Below are 23,682 nucleotides of genomic sequence, written 5' to 3' on the forward strand. Positions count from 1 at the left end.
ACGCCTGTTGGTGCTGGTTTGGGGTGGATCGATTGAATGTGATTCTCATCCCCCTGGATCGTCCGGGGGTTGATTCAGAGCCGTGGCCGATTCCTCATCACAAAGATGCGCTGTCTCAGGCGAAGGGTATGATCATGCGCCCTCCTACGCTGAACAGACCTCTGAAGGCCTGGCTTGTAGCAAGACAGGCTGATTTGCCGTGGGCTGTCAGATGCAGTCATTTACACCATTCAGGGTGTGAGCAACGGCCTGACTTCGAAGCTCAATGGAACAGATGTTCTATGTTTGTATGCTAGTGTGACAGTGCGGATGTGGATCTGGTCTGCTGCCCTGTGGAAAAGAAACACATTCTGCGTCTGGGATCTCTGCTTTTCATTAGGGTCTAGGGGGCAGGATTGTAATCAGCCACCCCTTGGTCAAACGTTTCCTGATGTTTAACCTTTTCACGCGTGAGTTTCAAATATTCCTTACCGACCCCCCAGCGTGAGTTTTTTTGCGCGTGACTTCAGTACTTTCTCCAGCATTTGAACAGTCACCTTGCTAGGTAAGGAACACTACATGCATTGCATTGCAAGCTTCTCTCGTTGACTCGAGTTCTAAGAGCTGCAAAAGTTGGTTGATTTATAACTGTAGCTAGCTAGAAAACGTCAGCTTACCGCTAGCAAACGTCAGCTACCCGCTAGCTAACAAATCATGACCAGTAATTCAGTGCAATGAAAATGAATAAACCATATAAAATGCATACAATGGGTAACGTAACTTCTAGAAAGTTTTTGTAATGGTTTTGATCGATAGTAGTCGCTAATATAATTCGTTCTTGTGTATTAGTGTTGGCTGTCTGTTGGTATGTAAGTAACACTTCTTGTCCCGATTTGAATGCTTTCTACCTGGTTAATATCATAGTATGGTCTTGAAACAATTACAATCAGGAAATAAAGTTATAAACACTGTTTGAGCTAAATGTGAATAAATAATAGCGCGGTTTTACCAGCCATTGTTACGTTACTTATAGCTAGGCATGCTAATGGTGCATTCTAAACAAGACGTTCTAATCACACCAGTGATCGTACGCTTCAGGGACCACTCTAGCCTGATCACACTGGTGTGACCGTATGCGTCAAACGGTTAACGTTAGTTACTGGGAATGTATTTTTTTTTTGAGTGGAGCAAAACACCATATACTTTGTGTCCTGCCAGCTAACAAATGTTTCTTTAAAAAAAATAAAAATTGTCTTCTACTTGTCATGTTGTTGAGGTAATCTGAAGATATTTAACTCAATGCTTCCTGAATAACCGCCCATGAGTTCGATTGGCTTGATGAGCATTTCTTATGTATCATACAGTGAAGCCGCTCCCACAAAAGTTAGATAGCGTTGAGATCCGGTGACTGTGCTGGCCACTCCATAATAGACAGAATACCAGCTGATCGCCTCTTCCCTAAGTGGGTCTTGCATAGTTTGGAGCTGTGCTTTGGGTCATTGTCCTGTTGTTGGAGGAAATTGGCTCCAGTCCTGCGCTATCCACAGGGTTTGCCATGGCATTGCAAAATGGAGTGATAGCCTTCCTTCTTCAAGATTCATTTTACCCTGCATAAATGTCCCACTTTACCACCACCAAAGTACCCCAAGAACATCACATTGCCTCCACCATGCTTGACAGAATCTTTTCATTTTGTATGCATCTCATGAATGTTCTTCTTTGTGATCTGAACATCTCAAACTTAGATTTGTCTGTCCATAACATGTTTTCCCAATCTTCCTCTGTCCAGTGTCTGTGTTCTTTTGTCCATCTTAATCTTAATTTATTTTTATTGGTCTGTCTGAGATATAGATTTTTATTTGCAACTCCTAGAAGGCCATCATCCTGGAGTCACCTCTTCACTGTTGACTTTGATACTAGTGTTTTGTGGGTACTATTTAAGGAGGCTGCTAGTTGAGGACCTGTGAAGCATCTGTTTTTAGACACTCTAATGTATTTGTCCTCTTGCTCAGATGTGCACCAGGGCCTCTCCTCTTTCTATTCTGGTAAGAGCTAGCTTGTGCTGTTCTTTGAAAGGAGTAGTACACAGCGTTTATGAGATCTTCTGTTTCTTGGCAATTTCTCTCATGGACTAGCCTTCATTTTTCAGAAAAAGAATAGACTGAGGATTTTCATAAGAAAGTTCTTTGTTTCTGGGCATTTTGAACCTGTAATCGAACCCAAAATTGTTAATTGCTTCAGATACTCAACGAGTCTAAAGAAGGACAGTTTTATTGCTTCTTTAATCAGCACAACAGTTTTCAGCTGTGCTAACATAATTGCAAAAGGTTTTCTAATGATTTTCTATGATGATAGTAATTACCTTGAAACACCCTCCCTTAAGACTAAAATCTAAATTAAAAATCTGGGGGTAATAATTATGGAATTTCAATAGACACACAAAATTAATAACACCTTAAAGACATGGCGAGAATTAGAGGATTCATGTTCAGACAAGATCTAGAAAAACGTATACACATTTTTATCTCCAGTATTTTATCTACTGTAATGGCCTGTTTTTAGGTTTCTCTAAAAAAACATGCAGCTCATTTAGAATGCTGCTGCTCGAGTTCCAACTAAAACTAAGAAAGCTGAACACATTAAACCACTTATTAGGTCTCCGCACTGGCTCCCTGTATTTCCTAGAATAGAGTTTAAGATGCTTCAGGGCCAGACTTTCTCTTTCAATATGAACCCTAGAGACCCCTCAGATCATCAGGTTCTGGTCTGCTAACGGTTAAGGATAAGAGTAAGGACAAAAGAGTTTAGTCATTATGCTGTGCACAGTTGGCACAAACTGCCAGAAAATCTTCAACTTGCTCTAACACTGACCACTTTTAAATCTAGGCAAAAAAAAAATTCTTCTGCATTTAATTAATCTTTTAATAATCTTTTAGCCATGTGATGGTTTTATTTGTATGTCTTTTCTGCTAAATTTATTTCTATTATTCCTATAATGTCCTTTTATGTGAAGCACTTTGAATTACCCTGTGTATGAAATTTGCTGTACAAATAAACTTGCCTTGTCTCTGTATGCCTATGTAGATATTCCATAAAACATTGTCCGTTTACAGCTACAACAGTCATTTACAACATTAACAATGTCTACATTGTATTTCTAATGGCGCAAAAATTGCTTTTCCTTCAAAATCAAGGACATTTCTAAGTGACCCCACACTTGGCCAATGTAAATCTAAATAGAAGGTTGCATGTGTCTGATCACATAGTTCTACCATCTCCTACCACTGCCAATAACTGCTACATTAGGCTACAGTATAAAACATATATCAGCCCCTCTTATCTGGAGAGCTGCTAGCTGTGCAGGCATTAGATCCAACACTAAAACACACTTTTCAATGTACTGTCCTTTGATGTTTAGGGTAAATGTGGTTAGTATGGGGTTCAGGTTGAGGCTAGTACACAGTAAACAGTAGATTTCCTGATGGATGTTTGGCCACAACCTAATACTTGTGTCTTCATTAAATTATACCAAAATAATTTTCAATGAAAGGCGTAAGGTAGGCTGCTTGGATAGGCAAAGGCATACGTTGACTAGTGGTGTTTATATACAAACATAAATCAGGGGAGATCTGTGATTTATGCAGAGCATGGAAGTTGTTTGTTAATTCCACTATTAGCATATCTTTTGGTGGAAACGCGAGTGGCGACAAGATTAATTCTTAGCTTAGGCTAGCAAAAACATGAAATAATGACAACTTACTATGCTACAAGCAAATTGATTGCAGGTGGATTTCCATGCAAACAGAGTCTTGGGGCCAGCTAGAGAACTGGTTTAGAGTGGATGTGCTGCTGTCCTTGTTCGCTGGGTTTTTGGAGGGAGACCGGGATGGAGGATGTAAGGAGGAATACTCAATTTCTAACAAGTTGGGACAGCGCAACCTATGTACTGTCGGATGTGTAATAACACACTGTTAGGCAGGAATCACAGAGAAGTAGCGAGGAAGTACAATTTGCAATATTAATATTCTCTATTGCTGTATTAAACAAAAGACATGTGAAGTGCTCTGTACAGCTCAAACACAGGTTAAAAGCCAAGTAACTGGTACACTGTTGCAAAAAAACTGAAAGTGCAACTCTCGCAATCCAGACAGTTAATGCTTAAATCAAGCACTGACTTTAGATGTTTTAGATGCTACAAAAATAAAATTGCATTAACGGCAACAAAAGCAAATGCAATTAATTATTTAATCGCCTGAGTACGTTAACTTTGTAATAAATAAAAACTATTAAGTATTTTAAATGAATCACAACTTTGACAGACCTAAATTGAATACATGAAAACATGACCAATACATAAAAACACTGCCTCCATCAAATTTCACAGATGAGGTAGTATGCTGTGGATCGTAATCAGTTCCTTCCTTTTTTATCACACTTTCCTCTTGCCATCCCTCTGGTACATGATCATTTTTGTCTCATCTGTCCACATATTTCCAGAACTCTGCAGGCTCTTTTAGGTACTTATTAGTGCATTGTAACCACCCCACTGAAGCTGACTACAGTTTTGCACCTATACGCTGTATATATTCTTTAGTTCTACTTGATAGGTCTTCTGTGGATGGTAATGTCAGATACATCCAAGCCAAACACCTGAAGAGTGTTCTTGATCTGTCGGAAAATTGTTTGTGTTTCTTCATTTGTCATTATCCATGGCAGAGTTCTTCCTTAACCTAGTTGCAACTGCTGAGCACATCCTTTTTTTGTCAAACTTTGACTATATTTCTACTAGATATGTTCATAATGTTGACACGTAGTTATTGAGAAGTCACTGACTGATTTTAAACAAGATAATCTATTTCTTTTCCCTCAAAAAAAAAAAGTAAAACATGAATAGTGCGGTAAATAAAATAATGAAATAAAAGTTTTTTCAAATGGACTTGAAACATCAGGTATAAACAGTACAGTGAAAAGTAAAGTAGCTTAGCAGCAGGATTCATAATAAAGAGTAGCAGCAATGTAAGTGCAGTTGGAGTGCAGGTGGACAGCAACTGAATAGTTATAGGGTTATAGATTAGATTAGGCATAATCACACACATCTGGATGAAAAGGGAAAAACATCCAGTATGCGGCAGTCCTGTGGGCGAAAATGCCTTGTTGATGCTAGAGGTCAGAGGAGAATGGGCCGACTGATTCAAGCTGATAGAAGAGCAACTTTAACTGAAATAAACACTTGTTACAACCGAGGTATGCAGCAAAGCATTTGTGAAGCCACAACACGCACAACCTTGAGGCGGATGGGCTACAACAGCAGAAGACCCCACCGGGTACCACTCATCTCTACTACAAATAGGAAAAAGAGGCTAAAATTTGCACGAGCTCACCAAAATTGGACAGTTGAAGACTGGAAGAATGTTGCCTGGTCTGATGAGTCTTGATTTCTGTTGAGACATTCAGATGGTAGAGTCAGAATTTGGCGTAAACAGAATGAGAACATGGATCCATCATGCCTTGTTACCACTGTGCAGGCTGGTGGTGGTGGTGTAATGGTGTGGGGGATGTTTTCTTGGTACACTTTAGGCCCCTTAGTGCCAATTGGGCATTGTTTAAATGCCACGGCCTACCTGAGCATTGTTTCTGACCATGTCCATCCCTTTATGACCACCATGTACCCATCCTCTGATGGCTACTTCCAGCAGGATAATGCACCATGTCACAAAGCTCGAATCATTTCAAATTGGTTTCTTGAACATGACAATGAGTTCACTGTACTGAAATGGCCCCCACAGTCACCAGATCTCAACCCAATAGAGCATCTTTGGGATGTGGTGGAACGGGAGCTTTGTGCCCTGGATGTGCATCCCACAAATCTCCATCAACTGCAAGATGCTATCCTATCAATATGGGCCAACATTGCTAAAGAATGCTTTCAGCACCTTGTTGAATCAATGCCACGTAGAATTAAAGCAGTTCTGAAGGCGAAAGGGGGTCAAACACAGTATTAGTATGGTGTTCCTAATAATCCTTTAGGTGAGTGTGTATTTAAGGGGATTTCGTGGATGGTGTACTGGTGGGTAATGTTTGATCGATTGTAGCGGGCCAGTCTTGGCCAAAAAGGTCCTAGTCCTGCTACAGAAATGAAACTTACTTTTATTGTACATGTCTAGGCTACCCCCAGTTCATATGATGAGATGTTTGATGATTTTAGTATGCTAATTAGAGTAAATAATGTTAAGTAACTATTAGGCTGTATCATTTGAACCGTTCAAGCTACAGACTGGAAACCAAATTTGTTTCACCTGTTTAGCTATTCCCACTTCAAATTATGAAACGTTTATTGATTTTATTTATGCTAATTAGCATTAACTATTAGGCTGTATCTTCTGAACCGCTCGAGCTACAGACCGTAAACCAACTTTGTTTTACACATTTAGACTATCCCCAATTCATATGACAAAACATTTATCAATTTTAAGTATGCTAATTAGCGTAAATAGTGTTAATTAACTATTAGGCTGTATCTTTTGAACCGTTTGTGACAGACACGAAAACAAAATGTTTCACACGTTCAAGCTATCCCCATTGCAAATGGTAATTAGTGCAATTAGCGTTAATTAACTATTAGGCTGTATATTTTTAACCGTTCGAGCTACAGACACAAGACCTGTCATTGGCAACACTTATGGATTACGCTTACCAAAAGTATCTCTTGAACCTTAAAAAATACAGACTCCAAACCTTTCGATATGTAAACACTATTTTAAACCGTAAAAACTTTTTTAAACAGCTTTATTCAACTTTGTCATTGAACAGTGTAAGTACAGTACAACAAAATGCAGTTTGCAAATAGTGCAAATAGAGGAGGGCAGAAAAAGTATAATGGACAAGTGCAATGTATTGATGTACAGTGGGGAGAACAAGTATTTGATACACTGACGATTTTGCAGGTTTTCCTACTTACAGAGCATGTAGCGATCTGTCATTTTTATCATAGGTACACTTCAACTGTGAGAGACGGAATCTAAAACAAAAATCCAGAAAATCACATTGTATGATTTTTAAGTAGTTCATTTGCATTTTATTGCATGACATAAGTATTTGATCACCTACCAACCAGTAAGAATTCTGTCTCTCACAGACCTGTTAGTTTTTCTTTAAGAAGCCCTCCTGTTCTCCATTCATTACCTGCATTAACTGCACCTGTTTGAACTCGTTACCTGTATAAAAGACACCTGTCCACACACTCAATGAAACAGACACCAACATCTCCACAATGGCCAAGACCAGAGAGCTGTGTAAGGACATCATGGATAATATTGTAGACCTGCACAAGTCTGGGATGGGCTACAGGATAATAGGCAAGCAGCTAGGTGAGAAGGCAACAACTGTTGGCGCAATTATTCGAAAATGGAAGATGTTCAAGATGACGGTCAATCTCCATCGGTCTGGGGCTCCATGCAAGATGTCACCTCGTGGGGCATCAATGATCATGAGGAAGGTGAGGGATCAGCCCAGAACTACACGGCAGGACCTGGTCAATGACCTGAAGGGAGCTGGGACCACAGTCTCAAAGAAAACCATTAGTAAGACACTACGCCATCATGGATTAAAATCCTGCAGCGCACGCAAGGTCCCCCTGCTCAAGCCAGCGCATGGTCATTGGCATGAAGTTTGCCAATGACCATCTGGATGATCCAGAGGAGGAATGGGAGAAGGTCATGTGGTCTGGTGAGACAAAAATAGAGCTTTTTGGTCTAAACTCCACTCACTGTTTTAGGAGAAAGAAGAAGGATAAGTACAACCCCAAGAACACAATCCCAACCCCAAGAACAGACAGCCAGGGCAACTAAGGAGTGGCTCTGTAAGAAGCATCTCAAGGTCCTGGAGTGGCATAGCCAGTCTCCAGACCTGAACCCAATAGAACAACTTTGGAGGGAGCTGAAAGTCCATATTGTCCAGCGACAGCCCTGAGACCTGAAGGATCTGGAGAAGGTCTGTATTGAGGAGTGGTCCAAAATCCCTGCTGCAGTGTGTGCAAACCTGGTCAAGAACTGCAGGAAACGTATATGATCTCTGTAATTGCAAACAAAGGTTTCTGTACCAAATATTAAGTTCTGCTTTTCTGATGTATCAAATACTTATGTCATGCAATAAAATGCTACAAATCATACAATTTGATTTTCTGGATTTTTATTTTAAATTCCGTCACTCACAGTTGAAGAGTACCTATGATAGAAATTACTAAAAAAATTACTTCTACATGCTTTGTAAGTGGGAAAACCTGCAAAATCGGCAGTGTATCAAATACTTGTTCCCCCCACTATACAATTAATGCAAATGAAATTCTAAATGCGCAGTGGAAAATTCACAAATTTACAGGAAATGGAAAATGTATGTACACGTGGGGCAAATAGTTCTGTGGGTACTAGTGGCAATTCTCAATGGTATTCTGATTTTGCAATCGAGGCAAAATGAAGGAGTTGGGTATCTAGTAAGCACACCACATTTTCTTCAGGAAATGTACTGCTAGTTTTATATTGCCTTTTTATATTGTTTGTTTGCCCACATTTTACTTTTGCTTAATTACTTACATCCACTTACTTCACCATTTGGGGGTTACTCTGCAGACGCTCTGTTTATTCTTCCTGTTGTTTTTCCACTGACTTCTCTGCTTAATTTCACTCAACTATTCCCTGTTTGTTTTTTTAACTACTTCTAAATAGTGTGTAGTATATTTCTATTCCTGTTGTTTCTATTTTGTTTCATCTATAGATTTTTAGTCTTTCATACAGTTTCTACTATGTTGCACTTCCTGTTGTTTTTATTCGGTTTCATTGTTTCATACACATTTTAACACTTTTTTGTACAGTTTCTGTGGTGTTCTATGTCCTGTTGTTTTTATTATTTAATTGTTTAGTAAATATCTACTTCCCTCTAGTCTTTTGCCTCATACATCTCCCCATATAGTGTCATGTGTTGAACAATGACATCTACGTTGTCAATAATACAATTCTTCATAAAAACATCTTGCTCTCAATGTATATCTGACACAGTCTCATTCTGTGTCAGATACCCCACCAGACAATTTTCCTATACTCACTATACTGGAGTACCCCGTCCATTGTTGCTATGCAATTATATATTTTGTTTCATTTAAACTTCGCATACGAATTTGTTATTAAGTCTCATTAAATTTCACATCTTCACAAAGGCATTTCTGCACAAAAGACAAAATGTACTTAAAAACAGCTCTCCTGAAATTTAGTGACATGTGAAATACAGCTTCTTTCAGGAATTCTGTCCTATATGGTTTCTGTGCTGGAGACCAGGGTTCAAAAACTCTGGTGTAGCAAAAAAAGTCTCTATGCTTTACCACTATTCATCTGTCAGACAATCATTCCAACGGTCAGAAAATAACTTCAAGAAAGTGCTTGTCCAAGAAAAATAAATGTGACTGCATGGGTACATTTCCAGAGGGGAAGGAGAGATGTGGGCAACAACTCACTATCCATAGCCACAACCTACTTACAAAGCTACAGTAGTACATGGAAAATTGTGTAAGTGTCATATTGAATTGATTTCATTACGTTACTCTAATACTAGTGTATACATTTATTATTATCCCAATTAATAAACAAGTTAAATAATAGAGAATAGGGACAATGATCAGACAAATGCATAATGGATCTTGTTTTTTTTGTGGGTTTTGGATTCCCTCCAGGTGATCCGCAAGGTGAACAATCAGCACGCTATCCTGGATGTGGACGAGCCTGTCTCCCAGCTCCACAAGTGTGCCTTTCAGTTCAAGGACAACAGCCAGATGTACCTCTGTCTGTCTAATGAGAGAATCATACAATTTCAGGTTAATAATATCTTGTTCACCCGTTTGCGCTGATGCAACCTTGTGATTACTGTGAAATGTTCTGATCACATGGTTCATCACGGTTCTAGCAACAGTTAGTCGTTTTGGGTAACCAGGCCTTTCTGAGTTTGGCTCAGTAATATAAAAAGTGCCTTTGAGAGGGACCCAAAAACTGAAGCCTGTCAATGACCCTTTGTGTCCAACTATTTAACTTCCTTCCCAGGCCTCCTCCTGTCAGAGGGAACAGAGCAGAGAGATGCTGAACGATGGCTCCTGTTGGACCATAATTGGTACAGAGGCAGTGGAGTACACATTCTGTGGGGGTTTGGCCTGTGTTCAGGGCTCTGTCAGCCCAATTCCTGTCATCACTGGACTGGAGGTGAGTCATTGCTGAATCTGATAATAAAAAAATAGGACTTATTAAAGAGTTGTAGTTCTGTTTCAAATACATTGGCTCTTCAGTTGCAAATTACAGCGCAGAACATCATCATATTATACTGTATTGTCAGAAGTTTATTACAGTCAGTAGGGGACCTCTACCAGGTTTATCTAGTTCATTTTACTCCAACTTCTGCTTGGTTGTAGATGAACGATCTCCATCACACATGGCACAGATAGTTTTTTTTCAATATCGCTGTTGATGAGTCTATGATTGGTTATCCACAGATCTGCAGAGCAATCCAGCATTTCTGCAGCATTCATTCAATGGCGAACCACTACAAAAATCCCGGCTTCAATGCTTTTTTAGACACATTAATTACATTTGCTTGGTATTTACAAAATCTAACAGGAAAACTGTTCCTAAGGTAGGGCCCTATAAAATCTGTTTTAGTTTTTGGCCAATTCCATTTTATTCTTTTCAAATTCATTTTTTTCCATTTAATTTTTGTGTGATTCTGTTACATACACAAACAACAAAAAATGAATAAAAAAAGACAGTCTGAAGTTTATTTTTGTAAGTGCTTTCAGAAAAAGTACCACAATATAGTACAACTAGTAAACTTACATAAATTCAATTTTATTTTTGGAGGTGGAGCTTTGGGAGCGAGCTCTCAAAAAGGATCACTTCTATATTACAGCGGGGAGGAACAATATAATGTGTTTGGATTTATATACACAATCCGTCTCCAAATGTAATGACAACAATATTTTTATTTACATTGGTAATATCCTCTACATTAACTTACTTGAGCTCTAACAATTTCTCAATTGTGCTCCGCCTTATAATATTCTTTACATTATGCGAAGTATTATTAAAAAGTCATTTTTTGTCGTTTATATTTTCCCACATTGAGAAACATTGTAAAAAATTTTTAAATGTACTGAATACACGCTATATACACCGCAGACATTTATTTTGAAGGCACAATACCATAAAATTGGAAGTCTTACGGACGAATCTCTAATGTTCCCTGCATGATGCTAATCCACTGTAGCTGCAGGAACTATCAAGTTGTGACAGCTAGCTAGCTACCTTAAGTTGTCGCTCAGACGATGGATACCTTTTTTATATCGATGTGACAGCCACTTATTGACAGTTCAACACAAACGTGTGCATGTACAGACACAGCCAGTTACGTTTCTCAGACCTCACTCTCGCTAGTTTGATACCCTGGATGTGAGGTGCAGGACGTTGTTGCGCAGCTCTGATGCTCATGCGATAGTGAATTATGTGAATGTAAACTGCACTCAGCTTGGTAAAAAAAATTATTATATATTTTTATAATTATAAAAATTAGAAATGTGTTGAACTCTTAAGCGCCTGACGCCCATGACCAATGAACAGTGTTAATCTTCTCAAACAATTAAACACTCATTCATTGACAACACCGACATATGAGAGGAAAAATAGGGTAAATATATATCTGAAATACATATTTATGTCTGGATTCCACGATTCCATCCACATTCTCCGCAACATGGAAATTATAGGGCCCTATTAAGGCTATTGAACTCAGTGTGCTAATGTTTGCATTCACAACTTGAGAAACACAGTGCGCGCTGATTTTTACACCCACCCACAGACAGCAAAGGAACACTCTGGTGATGCCATTTCATTTCTGGTGGGCCACATTCAGGTACAGGCCACGGTAAAGTTTTTTTTCACTTTCACTTCACTGGGCTGAAGGGTTGGCAGAGGGTATTTCTCAGTTGGAGGCCCCCCTTGCTGCATACCTGGTGCCAGGAGCCAGTGCTTGTCCTTTGGCCAATAAGCCAGTTCTCCCGGTGTCTAGGAACAGAGTTACCTCTCAGTTTCTAACAAGGCCTAATCTTTAGGCGCCTAGGCTGCCAGTCCAGAAATAATATGGCTTTGCTGGGGGCCTCTCTGTACAGGCTCTCCTAGGCTTTCGTTGACAGCTCTCAAGGATAATGAGAAGCCCTCATTCCTGAATTTGGCACTCTCAGAGGATTGCTTGTTTGGTGTGGTAGTGTCCTAAACCAATAGTAGCAGATCTCCCCTATAGGGCTCAGTTCCACTCATAGAACTAAGGAGTTACAGAATTCTGGTAACTATTGTTCTCCCTGATTCAGAGTGTATGCAGCAAAATAGGAGATAGCACCCCAGTCACTAGAGAAACGTACATTAAAGGAGCTGCTAGTTTGTTTGCTTGACAAGCTAGTTACTTAAACATACACATTATTCTCACCTCATTTAGATGTGTTGATATTGCTGCCACAATTGCATTGAAAGTTATATTGAGATAGAAATACAGATGTTAGTGAAAGAAAGCTTAGCTAACTGTGCTGTAGGATGTTATTTTGCCAGTCTAGCCAGGTGTTCATACATGAGGTAAAAGACAAATGTACCTGTTTTAGAAAATATTCTTTCTCCAGATCATTTTTAAAACTGCAGCAGCAAAAGAGAAAGGGGAGCGGGGAGTGACAGGTAACAAATAGATTGATGACAATCTGAATTACGTTTTCAGCCATTAGGTTAACACTAGCTGTGTGTGATTATACAAGCAGCAATTAACCTTAATAACCCTATACATTTTGAAGAAATTGTAAGTAATATATTTAAAAGCTTAAGCTCAGTTAGTGTATTGTCCACAAGTGTATGACTTTACTAGGTAGGGAAGAGGCGGAGTGTTGATAGTGAGACAGGAGGAAGGACAATGAACCAGAGGATGGAGTAAAGGAAAGCAGATATGGAGAAGAGGAAATGGAAGAGGCTAGCAAGGAACATTTGACCAAAGTGGCTTGAAATCATCTGAATGAAGCTACAAGTGGAGTTAAGTGGATTAAATGTAGTTATTTTAGTCTGTACTACTCTAAAGGAGATGATATACATTTGTATTGCTATTTGTAATTGACATTGCCTCATACACCAATAATAACACAACATTTTGTTACAATTGGATTCAGAAGATGGTGTCAACTAGAAAGAGCTGGGCACCAAACCGTTAATTGCATTAATCCGCTAACCCAAGATCTTCATAAATCTTCATAAGATTTTTTTTTATTCAGTCCAGAGTGGGGACCAAGACCATATCAGGTGCCTGCTGTGCTGAATATCTAGATGCTATTTTCAAAGTAAAATTTTTATTTATCTTCTGTAAGATTGCCTGCTAGCCTCATGGCTTCAGTTAAGAGTGAACAAAACACTCAAGAAACCTCAAATTAATTGTGATTATCCTCTGTGAATGGCCTCTATGTAGTACCTGTGAAATGGATTGGCTATTAGACGTTGTGCTGGGGCGAGACCTTCCAAAAATGTAGTGTCACCTTTGATCGGATTATTGGTTAATGTACTATGTATGAAGTGAAATTCTGAAGCCCACGCCCAACCTTAAACCTGCATATATAGAATATGCTGCTGTAACACAGTTTGCTTAGCAATGTCTTGATCAATTGCTAGAGTCTGCTATTGTTCTAATGCCAGAATTTAACCTTCAGTGTGTAAGCATGTTATGTTTGGAATATCATGTGCACACACAGCAAAAATCTAAAACTTAAAGCGGAACTGACATCATATTAAGTACTTTGCACATATGAAGAAACAGGTAACAATACAATATGTCATATATATCAAATTACTTTTTATGCTGTACAATCAGCTTTATATGAGGTTTAAAATAGGTACTATTTGACTCAAGATTCTATAAATCAAATACTTTTATATTTTCTGCTGCTTCTATCCACCATTTGGTATTAAGGACTTTTTTGGTTAAAATGATTCAGGATTTTATTGACTACCTAACGATAAACATATGGCTAGGAATGTTAAGTAGGTTTAGTCATGACCATAAATCAGTAATAACAGAGCTAACTAACTATTTATCATCAGCTTAAAAACACAAGAGCTTATTAGCGAAATGGTAGGCTACTTTCTTCTCTTCCCATCTCATGTTTCGCAGGCTAGATGCAGTATCCTCTACATTCAGACTGGCCAGACCATATGCTGGTATGCAGATGCTATTTTGTTTTCTATCTTGAGAAATGTGAATCACTTTGCCAGCTACTAAATGTAGCTAACATGACCCATGTCCACACTTTTGACTGGTACTATATATTATGAGGGGATTGTAAACAGGTTGAGTCAGAAGCATTTGTTAGTAGGCAATCTGCAGAAGTACAGTTGGGAGAAGTATTTGATACACTGCCGATTTTGCAGGTTTTCCCACTTACAAAGCATGAAGAAGTCTGTAATATTTATCATATATACTGTTCAAGTGATGGAATCCAAAACAAAAATCCAGAAAATCACATTGTATGATTTTTAAGTAATTAATTAGCATTTTATTGCATGACATAAGTATTTGATACATCAGAAAAGCAGAACTTAATATTTGGTACAGAAATCTTTGTTTGCAATTACAGAGATTATATTTTTCCTGTAGTTATTGACCACAACCCATCTTCAATGCTCTTACTGAGGGAAGGAGGTTGTTGGCCATGATCTTGCGATACATGGCCCCATCCATCCTCCCCTCAATACGGTGCAGTGGTCCTGTCCCCTTTGCAGAAAAGCATCCCCAGAAAATTATGTTTCCATCTCCATGCTTCACGGTTGGGGTTATACTCATCCTTCTTCTTTCTCCAAACACGGCGAGTGGAGTTTAGACCAAAAAGCTCTATTTTTGTCTCATCAGACCACATGACCTTCTCCCATTCCTCCTCTGGATCATCCAGATGGTCATTGGCAAACTTCAGACGGGCCTGGACATGCGTTGGCTTGAGCAGGGGGACCTTTCGTGCACTGCAGGATTTTAATCCATGACGGCGTAGTGTGTTACTAATGGTTTTCTTTGAGACTGTGGTCCCTGCTCTTTTCAGGTAATTGACCAGGTCCTGTCGTGTAGTTCTGGGCTGATCCCTCACCTTCCTCATGAACATTGATGCCCCACGAGGTGAGATCTTGCATGGAGCCCCAGACCGAGGGAGATTGACCATCAACTTCTTCCATTTTCGAATAATTGTGTTATGAATTCTCCTCTGGCCAGTAATTTTTCTAATGTCTTTATAGCATTAAGGAACCTCCGGGGCACTGTTGAGAAAATGACAACGCATCCGTGTTCACTATGCCATTTTTTGCTTATTACTGTGTACATTCTTTATATTGTTTTTATTTTTCTTCATGCTACATTGTCGCTCATTCAGTACGATCGACTAGCACATTTGAAATTTGTAAATCCTTGTATACTGACATCTACACTACTTACCGGAGCACTTGCTGTGATTCCGTTGTCCTGCCGTCAAGTTGTTTACTAATACCCTGACAGAGGAGAAAGAAGAGAGCCAAATGTGCTGGTATCCTACATAGATCTCGAATGAGATACTGCAATCCGCCATTACCAAGCATTGTACTTTCAAATGTTCAATCCCTGGACAATAAAATGGACAAACTACACGCACAGAACTTTCAGCAGGACATTACGTACTGTTGTGTGCTAGCATTTGTAGGGGCTAGTTAGATCCCACAGTGCCTGTCTTGGCCATCACCCCTGCTGTCTTTTCTATCTACCGATTACTTTTACCTGACAGAACTTCGGAGTCAGGTAAACATGAGGGCGGAGGGGTCTGCATTAAGGTTAACTCTCGCTGGGGCACGGATGTTGCAGTACTTTCAACACACTGTTCACCAGACCTGGAGCTACTAGCTGTAAAGGTACGGCTCTTCTACGGCTCCTCGGAGAGCGTCATCAGCTGCCATCACTCCTTTGTTCAAGACATCTACCACACATGATGCCTTTGGAAAGCACAAAACATAAAAAATGAAAGCCACCCAGGCGATGGACTGTTAACACTGCTGCCGTCGGTAGATGCTACCGAAGCATCAGGTCAAGCACTTCCAGACTCAAAGGTTTTTTCCCTCAGGCCTTAAGGCTCCTCAGCTAGCAACACTGATCTATGATTATACTGATCACACATGAACATTCCAAATGCTCGGATGTCTTTCCATGTACATTCAATGTACATAGAATATTCTTTGGTATGTACCATTCATACAGTAGACATACAGTGGGGAGAACAATTATTTGATACACTGCCAATTTTGCAGGTTTTCCTACTTACAAAGCATGTAGAGGTCATAGGTACACTTCAACTCTGAGAGACGGAATCTAAAACAAAAATCCAGAAAATCTAATTGTACGATATTAAAATAATTAATTTGCATTTTATTGCATGACATAGGTATTTGATCACCTACCAACCAGTAAGAATTCCGTCTCTCACAGACCTATTCTTTTTTCTTTAAGAAGACCTCCTGTTCTCCAGTCATTACCTGTATTAACTGCACCTGTTTAAACTCATTACCTGTATAAAAGACACCTGTCCACACACTCAATCAAACAGACTCAAACCTCTCCACATTAGCCAAGACCAGAGAGCTGTGTAAGGACATAAGGGATACAATTGTAGAACTGCACAATGCTGGGATGGGCTACAGGACAATAGGCAAGCAGCTTGGTGAGAAGGCAACAACTGTTGGTGCAATTATTCGAAAATGGTAGAAGTTCAAGATGACGGTCAATCTCCATCGGTCTGTGGCTCCATGCAAGATCTCACCGCGAGGGGCATCAATGATCATGAGGAAGGTGAGGGATCAGTCCAGAACTACACAGCAGGACCTGGTCAATGACCTGAAGAGAGCTGGGACCACAGTCTCAAAGAAAGCCATTAGTAACACACTACGCCGTCATGGATTAAAATCCTGCAGCGCACGCAAGGTCCCCCTGCTCAAGCCAGCGCATGTCCAGGCCATGTGGTCTTATGAGACAAAAATAGATCTTTTTGGTCTAAACTCCACTCACCGTGTTTGGAGGAAGAAGAAGGATGAGTACAACCCCAAGAACACCATCCCAACCGGGAAGCATGGAGGTGGAAAAATCATTCTTTGGGGATGCTTTTCTGCAAAGGGGACAGGACCACTGCACCGTATTGAGGGGAGGATGGATGGGGCCATGTATCGCGAGATCTTGGTCAACAACCTCCTTCCCTCAGTAAGAGCATTGAAGATGGGTCGTGGCTGGGTCTTCCAGCATGACAACGACCCAAAACACACAGCCAGGGCAACTAAGGAATGGCTCCCTAAGAAGCATCTCAAGGTTCTGGAGTGGCTTAGCCAGTCTCCAGACCTGAACCCAATAGAACATCTTTGGAGGGAGCAGAAAGTCTGTATTGCCCAGCGATAGCCCCGAAACCTGAAGGACCTGGAGAAGGTCTGTATGGAGGAGTGGGCCAAAATCCCTGCTGCAGTGTGTGCAAACCTGGTCAAGAACTACAGGAAACATATGATCTCTGTAATTGCAAACAAAGGTTTCTGTACCAAATATTAAGTTCTGCTTTTCTGATGTCATGCAATAAAATACAATACATACAATGTGATTTTCAGAATTTTTGTTTTAGATTCCGTCACTCGCAGCTGAAGAGTACCTATAATCAAAATTACAGACTTCTACATGCTTTGTAAGTGAGAAAACCTTGCAAAATCGGCAGTGTGTCAAATACTTGTTCTCTCGACTGTACATACAGTCAGAACATAACTTACCACAATAACTGTCTGTATCTAAATTTAGCCCATGTAATGCTAAATAGAATCTTGACATCTCATCTCATTGTTTTCTTGATAAACGTACCAAGGACATTATCTACATTAGGCTAATGTATAAAACGTTAGTTACCGGGAATGTAACTCCAGATATATGAGTGGAGCGGAGTATCGACAATACCCCTGAGCCAAGCAGCCCACAGAATTCTGCAGCGTCTAAAGCAGTGATAGAATCAAGCACAAGATTCCATAGAATAGTTCAGAGGTCTTGGGCAGCCACGCCGAGAACCGAATGAACAAAAGACATGGGGGAGACGTCCTGTAAATAGAAACGGACAAACACAAACACAGAAGGTGACGACCACAACACTGCGGCACAAATGTCATCTACCCTGATCCTGTGATAAAGGGCAGAGGAGGCTGCGACACCACGCCCAGAGCGTGCACGGACAGCCTCCGGAACGACAGAGTAGGCCAAGGTGATGCAGTCACAAAGCCAGTGGGAGAGACGCTGTTTAGAAAGTGGACAACCCCCCAAGAGTCAGCCTGATAAACCTGGTGGGATCCAAGTACAGAGCGAGAGCGCGTACCGGGCATAGAGGGTGGAGCATTTCTTCCTCCTCACGCGTTTGTGTAGGATGGGAGAAGGCCTGTAGTTTCATAACTCTAGACTGAAAAGAGCTGGTGATAACCTTAGGCATGAAGTACAGGTTAGGTCTCAGCGTAGCGCAGCTTAAGTCCTCTCTGATAGCCAGACAGCGTGGGCACACAGAGAGCAGGTGGAGATAGATAGATTGATCGATCAATGGCTCGCTCACTTGCTTAGCAGAGCATAGAGCGAGATGCAAGGCAGTCTTAAGGGAAAGCAACTTAAGAGAACACTGCTGAAAGGGCTTGAATGGAGGCTCAGAGAGCGCCTAGCACCTTAGCAAGAGAGGAAGACACGGCCCAAGGTGGGCAGAGAGAGAAAGGGATGAGAAAACAGAAGAGCTGGGCCGGGAGGCAAACTTGGATCCACAAAACGAGAACAGAGAGTTCTAACCATTAGGCCATCCACTCCACACGGAGAGGGGGCGGGCGGAGGGAAGTGGCAGAGGAGAGGTCGTCCTATAAATCTCCCGGGAGAGAGGAAGGAGCAGGAAACCCGCTACCACACCCCATGTGGGGAGGGAGCGGGTCCTTCTGACTCAGAGGAGTTGGGCCCTGCGTAGGACCTTCCTCCTCGTCCTCGGACATCTCATCGTTGTCCCCACTGGAGTCCAGCACAGCGGAGATATCCTCATCCTCCTCTAAGATTTTTGGCGGTAATGAGCGTTTAATCCGATTTTCTGAAACATGGCTGATCAGCGCCTCACACCACGGGCCTCTTTCGCTTTTCGTTCCGACTACAGACACCAAGTTTGGTGATAATCGGAAAAACAGTTGCAGGAAGTTGTTGGTACATGACATATGCAGACCACCCATGCACTCTATTCTGACCACTGATACCAAGTTTGGTGACAATCGGACAAATGGTTGCTGAGAAACGCCCTCACTTCCTGTGAAATTCTCGGACACAGGAAGTTGTTGGCAGGTGACATACGCGGACGTCCATGGAACCTCATTCTGACCAAGGATAACAAGTTTGGTGACAATCGGACAAACGGTTGCTGAGAAATGCCCTCACTTCCTGTGGAATTCTCGGACACATGAAGTTGTTGGCACATGACATACGCAGACTCCTCATGCACTCCATTCCAACCAAGGAAACCAAGTTTGCTGACAATCCCAAAACGGTTACTGTGAAACTCACTCACTTCCTGAAAGGCAGCTTCGCCGCCATTTTTGATCAGCTGCAATGGGCAAACGATTTTACAGATCAAAAATCCACCAAGTATGTTTTCTTAGGCTTTGCCTGTAGATCATCTCTGCTAAATTTCGGGAAGATTGGACAAGATTTGCAACCTGTGAAGATTTTTGGAACTTAAACAGGAAATTGAATATGGCAGAAATACAAAATATTGGGGCTCAATGTTCCAAGAAACAATTTTGTTTAGCATACTGCCACATGACCCAAAGCTCATGACCATAGGTGAGAGTAGGAACGTAGATTGACCGGTAAATCGAGAGCTTCACCTTGAGGCTCAGCTCTTTCTTCACCACGACAGACCGATACATCGACCGCATTACTGCAGAAGCTGCACCGATCCGTCTGTCAATCTCCCGTTCCATCCTTCCCTCACTCGTGAACAAGACCCCCAGATACTTAAACTCCTCCACTTGAGGCAGGCACTCTCCACCAACCTTAAGTGGGCAAGCCACCCTTTTCCGACTGAGGACCATGGCCTCGGATTTGGAGGTACTGATTCTCATCCCCACCGCTTCACACTCGGCTGCAAACCGTCCCAGTGCATGCTGAAGGTCCTGGTTTGAAGGGGCCAACACGACAACATCATCCGCAAAGAGCAGAGACGAAATCGTGTGGTCCCGAAACCTGCCACCCTCCGGCCCCTGGCTACGCCTAGAAATTCTGTCCATACAAATTACGAACAGAACCGGCGACAAAGGGCAGCCCTGCAGGAGTCCAACATGCACTGGGAACAAGTTTGACTTACTGCCTGCAATGCGGACCAAGCTCCTTCTTTGGTCGTACAGGGACCTGACAGCCCTTAGCAAAGGACCCAGGACCCCATATTCCTGAAGCACCCTCCACAGGATGCCGCGAGGGACACAGTCGAATGCCTTCTCCAAATCCACAAACACATGTGGATTGGTTGGGCAAACTCCCATGAACCCTCCAACACCCCGTAGAGGGTATAGAGCTGGTCCAGTGTTCCACGGCCCAGGCGAAAACCACACTGTTCCTCCTGAATCCGAAGTTCTACTATCGGCCGTATTCTCCTCTCCAGAACCTTGGCATAGACTTTCCCGGGGAGGCGGAGAAGTGTGATCCCCCTATATTTGGAACACACCCTCCGGTCCCCTTTCTTAAAAAGAGGGACCACCACCCCGGTCTGCCATCCCAGAGGCACTGTCCCCGACCGCCACGCGATGTTGCACAGGCGTGTCAACCAAGACAGCCCCACAACATCCAGAGACTTGAGGTACTCAGGGCGGATCTCATCCACCCCCGGTGCCTTGCCACCGAGGAGTTTCTTGACCACCTCTGTGACTTCAGCCCGGGTGATGGACGAGTCCACCTCTGAGCCCTCATCCTCTGCTTCCTCAATGGAAGACGGGACGGCGGGATTGAGGAGATCCTCGAAGTACTCCTTCCACCGCCCTATGACATCCCCAGTTGAGGTCAACAGCTGCCCACCTCTACTGTAGACAGCGTTGGTAGGGCACTGTTTCCCTCTCCTGATTCGCCGGACGGTTTGCCAGAATCTCTTCGAGGCCAGCCGATAGTCCTTTTCCATGGCCTCACCGAACTCCTCCCAGGCCCGAGTTTTTGCCTCCACAACCACCTGGGCTGCAGTCCGCTTGGCCTGCCGGTACCCGTCAGCTGCCTCAGGAGTCCCACAAGCCAACCAGGCCTGATAGGACTCCTTCTTCAGCTTGACGGCACCCCTTACTTCCGGTATCCACCACCGGGTTCGGGGATTGCCGCCTCGACAGGCACCGGAGACCTTACGGCCACAGCTCCGAGCGGCCGCTTCGACAATGGCGGTGGAGAACATGGTCCACTCGGACTCAATATCTCCAACCTCCCTCGGGATCCAGTCGAAGCTCTGCCGGAGGTGGGAGTTAAAGACCCTTACAGTACGCTTGGGCCTGCCGAGTCTGTCCAGCTTCCTCCCCCGCCATCGGATCGAACTCACCACCAGGTGGTGATCAGTTGACAACTCTGCCCCTCTGTTCACCCGAGTGTCCAAGACATACTGTCGCAGGTCAGATGAAACGACAACAAAGTCGATCATCGACCTGCGGCCTAGGGTATCCTGGTGCCACGTGCACTGATGGACACCCTTATGCTTGAACATGGTGTTCGTTATGGACAAACTGTGACTAGCACAGAACTCCAATAACTGAACACCTCTTGGGTTCAGATCAGGGGGGCCGTTCCTCCCAATCACGCCCCTCCAGGTGTCACTGTCGTTGCCCACGTGGGCGTTGAATTCCCCCAGTAGAACGATAGAGTCCCCAGTCTGAGCACTTTCCAGCACCCCTCCCAGAGACTCCAAGTGCCGTTCCACATCCCTAGAGCTAGTTTCCGCGTCCGGGGATTGGGTTGTCTAGGCCCTCGCCTTCGACTGCCGCCCGATCATCTCCGCACCGGCCCCTTACAGTCCCACTTGTGGGTGGTGAGCCCACGGGAAGGCGGCCCCACGTCGCTCCTTCGGGCTGAGCCCGGCCGGGCCCCATGGGGATAGGCCTGGCCACCAGACGCTCACGTACGAGCCCCAACCCCGGGACTGGCTCCAGGGTGGGGCCCCGGCTGCACCATACCGGGTGACGTCACGGACCTCAAAATATCTTGAATGTTTCATATTTATTAGCAAATCCAGAAGGATGAATGATTTGACCAGTGTAGTCATGCCAGAGGGTTGTGGTGAAGCTTGGGAGTTGAGGTTTTGAAATGCAAGTACAGTACAGGCAAAATGTACATGTAGATCAAAGTATATCAGCCATATACATTGAAATACAGAGGTATATGTAGGAGCGCTTCACTAAGAGCACACATCACAGACAAGTAATATTAAATGAAATGACAATGTAGTATTTTTCATGTTTATTCTAGCAGAATCAAAGAGATGTTGTGTCCACCCAGTTCAGGTACACCATATGGCCAGAATTGTGTGGATCCCTTGACCATCACACTTATATGAGCTTGTTGGACATCCTATTCCAATACCATGGGCTTTTGCTAAAAATATTTGTCCCCCTCACATTTGAAATCAAATCTACACCCCTGATCTCACATATTTTATGGCACAGTCTTATTATCATAGAACCAAAACAGGAAGTGTGGACTTTATATAATAATTGTACGTTTTTTGTGCAGATCAGTCATTAATGTCAATGATGAATGCTGTCATTATTAGAATAATTTAGCACACCCTCTTTTTTCCCTTTTTTTTTCTTTTTCTAATGCATAATTTCACACTCAATCACACATACTCATACAAAAAATACACAAAATCCAAACACAATACTATGTACAGTAAGTGCGTCATCCCTTGCTTTTATATCCGGGGGATGTGAGGGTCCAAGCTCCAGGAAAACCACAAAAACAATCTTTATCATACTTCATGGGGATAGACTATCATAAATTGCCATTATAACATACATTAAAGGGGGAAATGAGGACTGTATATTAAAGTACCAAAATTATATAACTACTACTATTGATTCCCCTTGCAAGTAGATAATTCCAGTTTCCGGTGTAAGAAGTGTGTGAGAGTAGTTGTTTAAAAACAATTGTGATTTTGCAATGATGGTTTGATTGAAGTTATTATTGAATGTGCCCTGTTAGGTGAATGGTGGAGGACATGTAGCAACGCTAGAAGTTCATGGAGAAAACTTTGGCCCCAATCTGAAAGTTTGGTTTGGAAATGTGGAGGCGGAAACCATGTTAAGGTGAATTTGACCTTTGACCAATTATTGCTCTTCTTCCATACTATAATAGTGTAAATGCTTCAACCGAGCTGTAACAAAAGGTATTGTGCTATAGGGTGAAGGCACTGAGCATATTATCTTGTTTTTTGTTTTATTATTTTGGTTCCTTGCACCTTGGAACTTTTCCTCCTTGATTTATTATTTCTTATGGTTAACAGTGTGAGTACTTAAACTCTTAACTCTTAAGATATTTTCACTTTTATGCACTGGCCGCCATTTAGACTAGCCCAAATATGGACGAGATATTCGGACA

At 42.2% G+C, this 23,682-nt stretch overlaps 1 protein-coding gene across 1 annotated transcript in view; it reads left to right on the forward strand.

Moving 5' to 3' along the window:
• Positions 1 to 23,682, forward strand: part of rbpjl (recombination signal binding protein for immunoglobulin kappa J region-like) — a 51,789-nt gene that overhangs the window by 25,025 nt on the left and 3,082 nt on the right. The window contains exons 11-13 of the mRNA XM_029114070.2: positions 9,698 to 9,838; positions 10,062 to 10,217; positions 23,287 to 23,390. Of these exons, the coding sequence (XP_028969903.2) occupies positions 9,698 to 9,838; positions 10,062 to 10,217; positions 23,287 to 23,390 (401 nt within the window). The remainder of the gene's footprint in view (positions 1 to 9,697; positions 9,839 to 10,061; positions 10,218 to 23,286; positions 23,391 to 23,682) is intronic.

Source organism: Esox lucius, chromosome 17 (genome assembly GCF_011004845.1).
Source record: "Esox lucius isolate fEsoLuc1 chromosome 17, fEsoLuc1.pri, whole genome shotgun sequence".
Taxonomy (NCBI): Eukaryota; Metazoa; Chordata; class Actinopteri; order Esociformes; family Esocidae; genus Esox; species Esox lucius.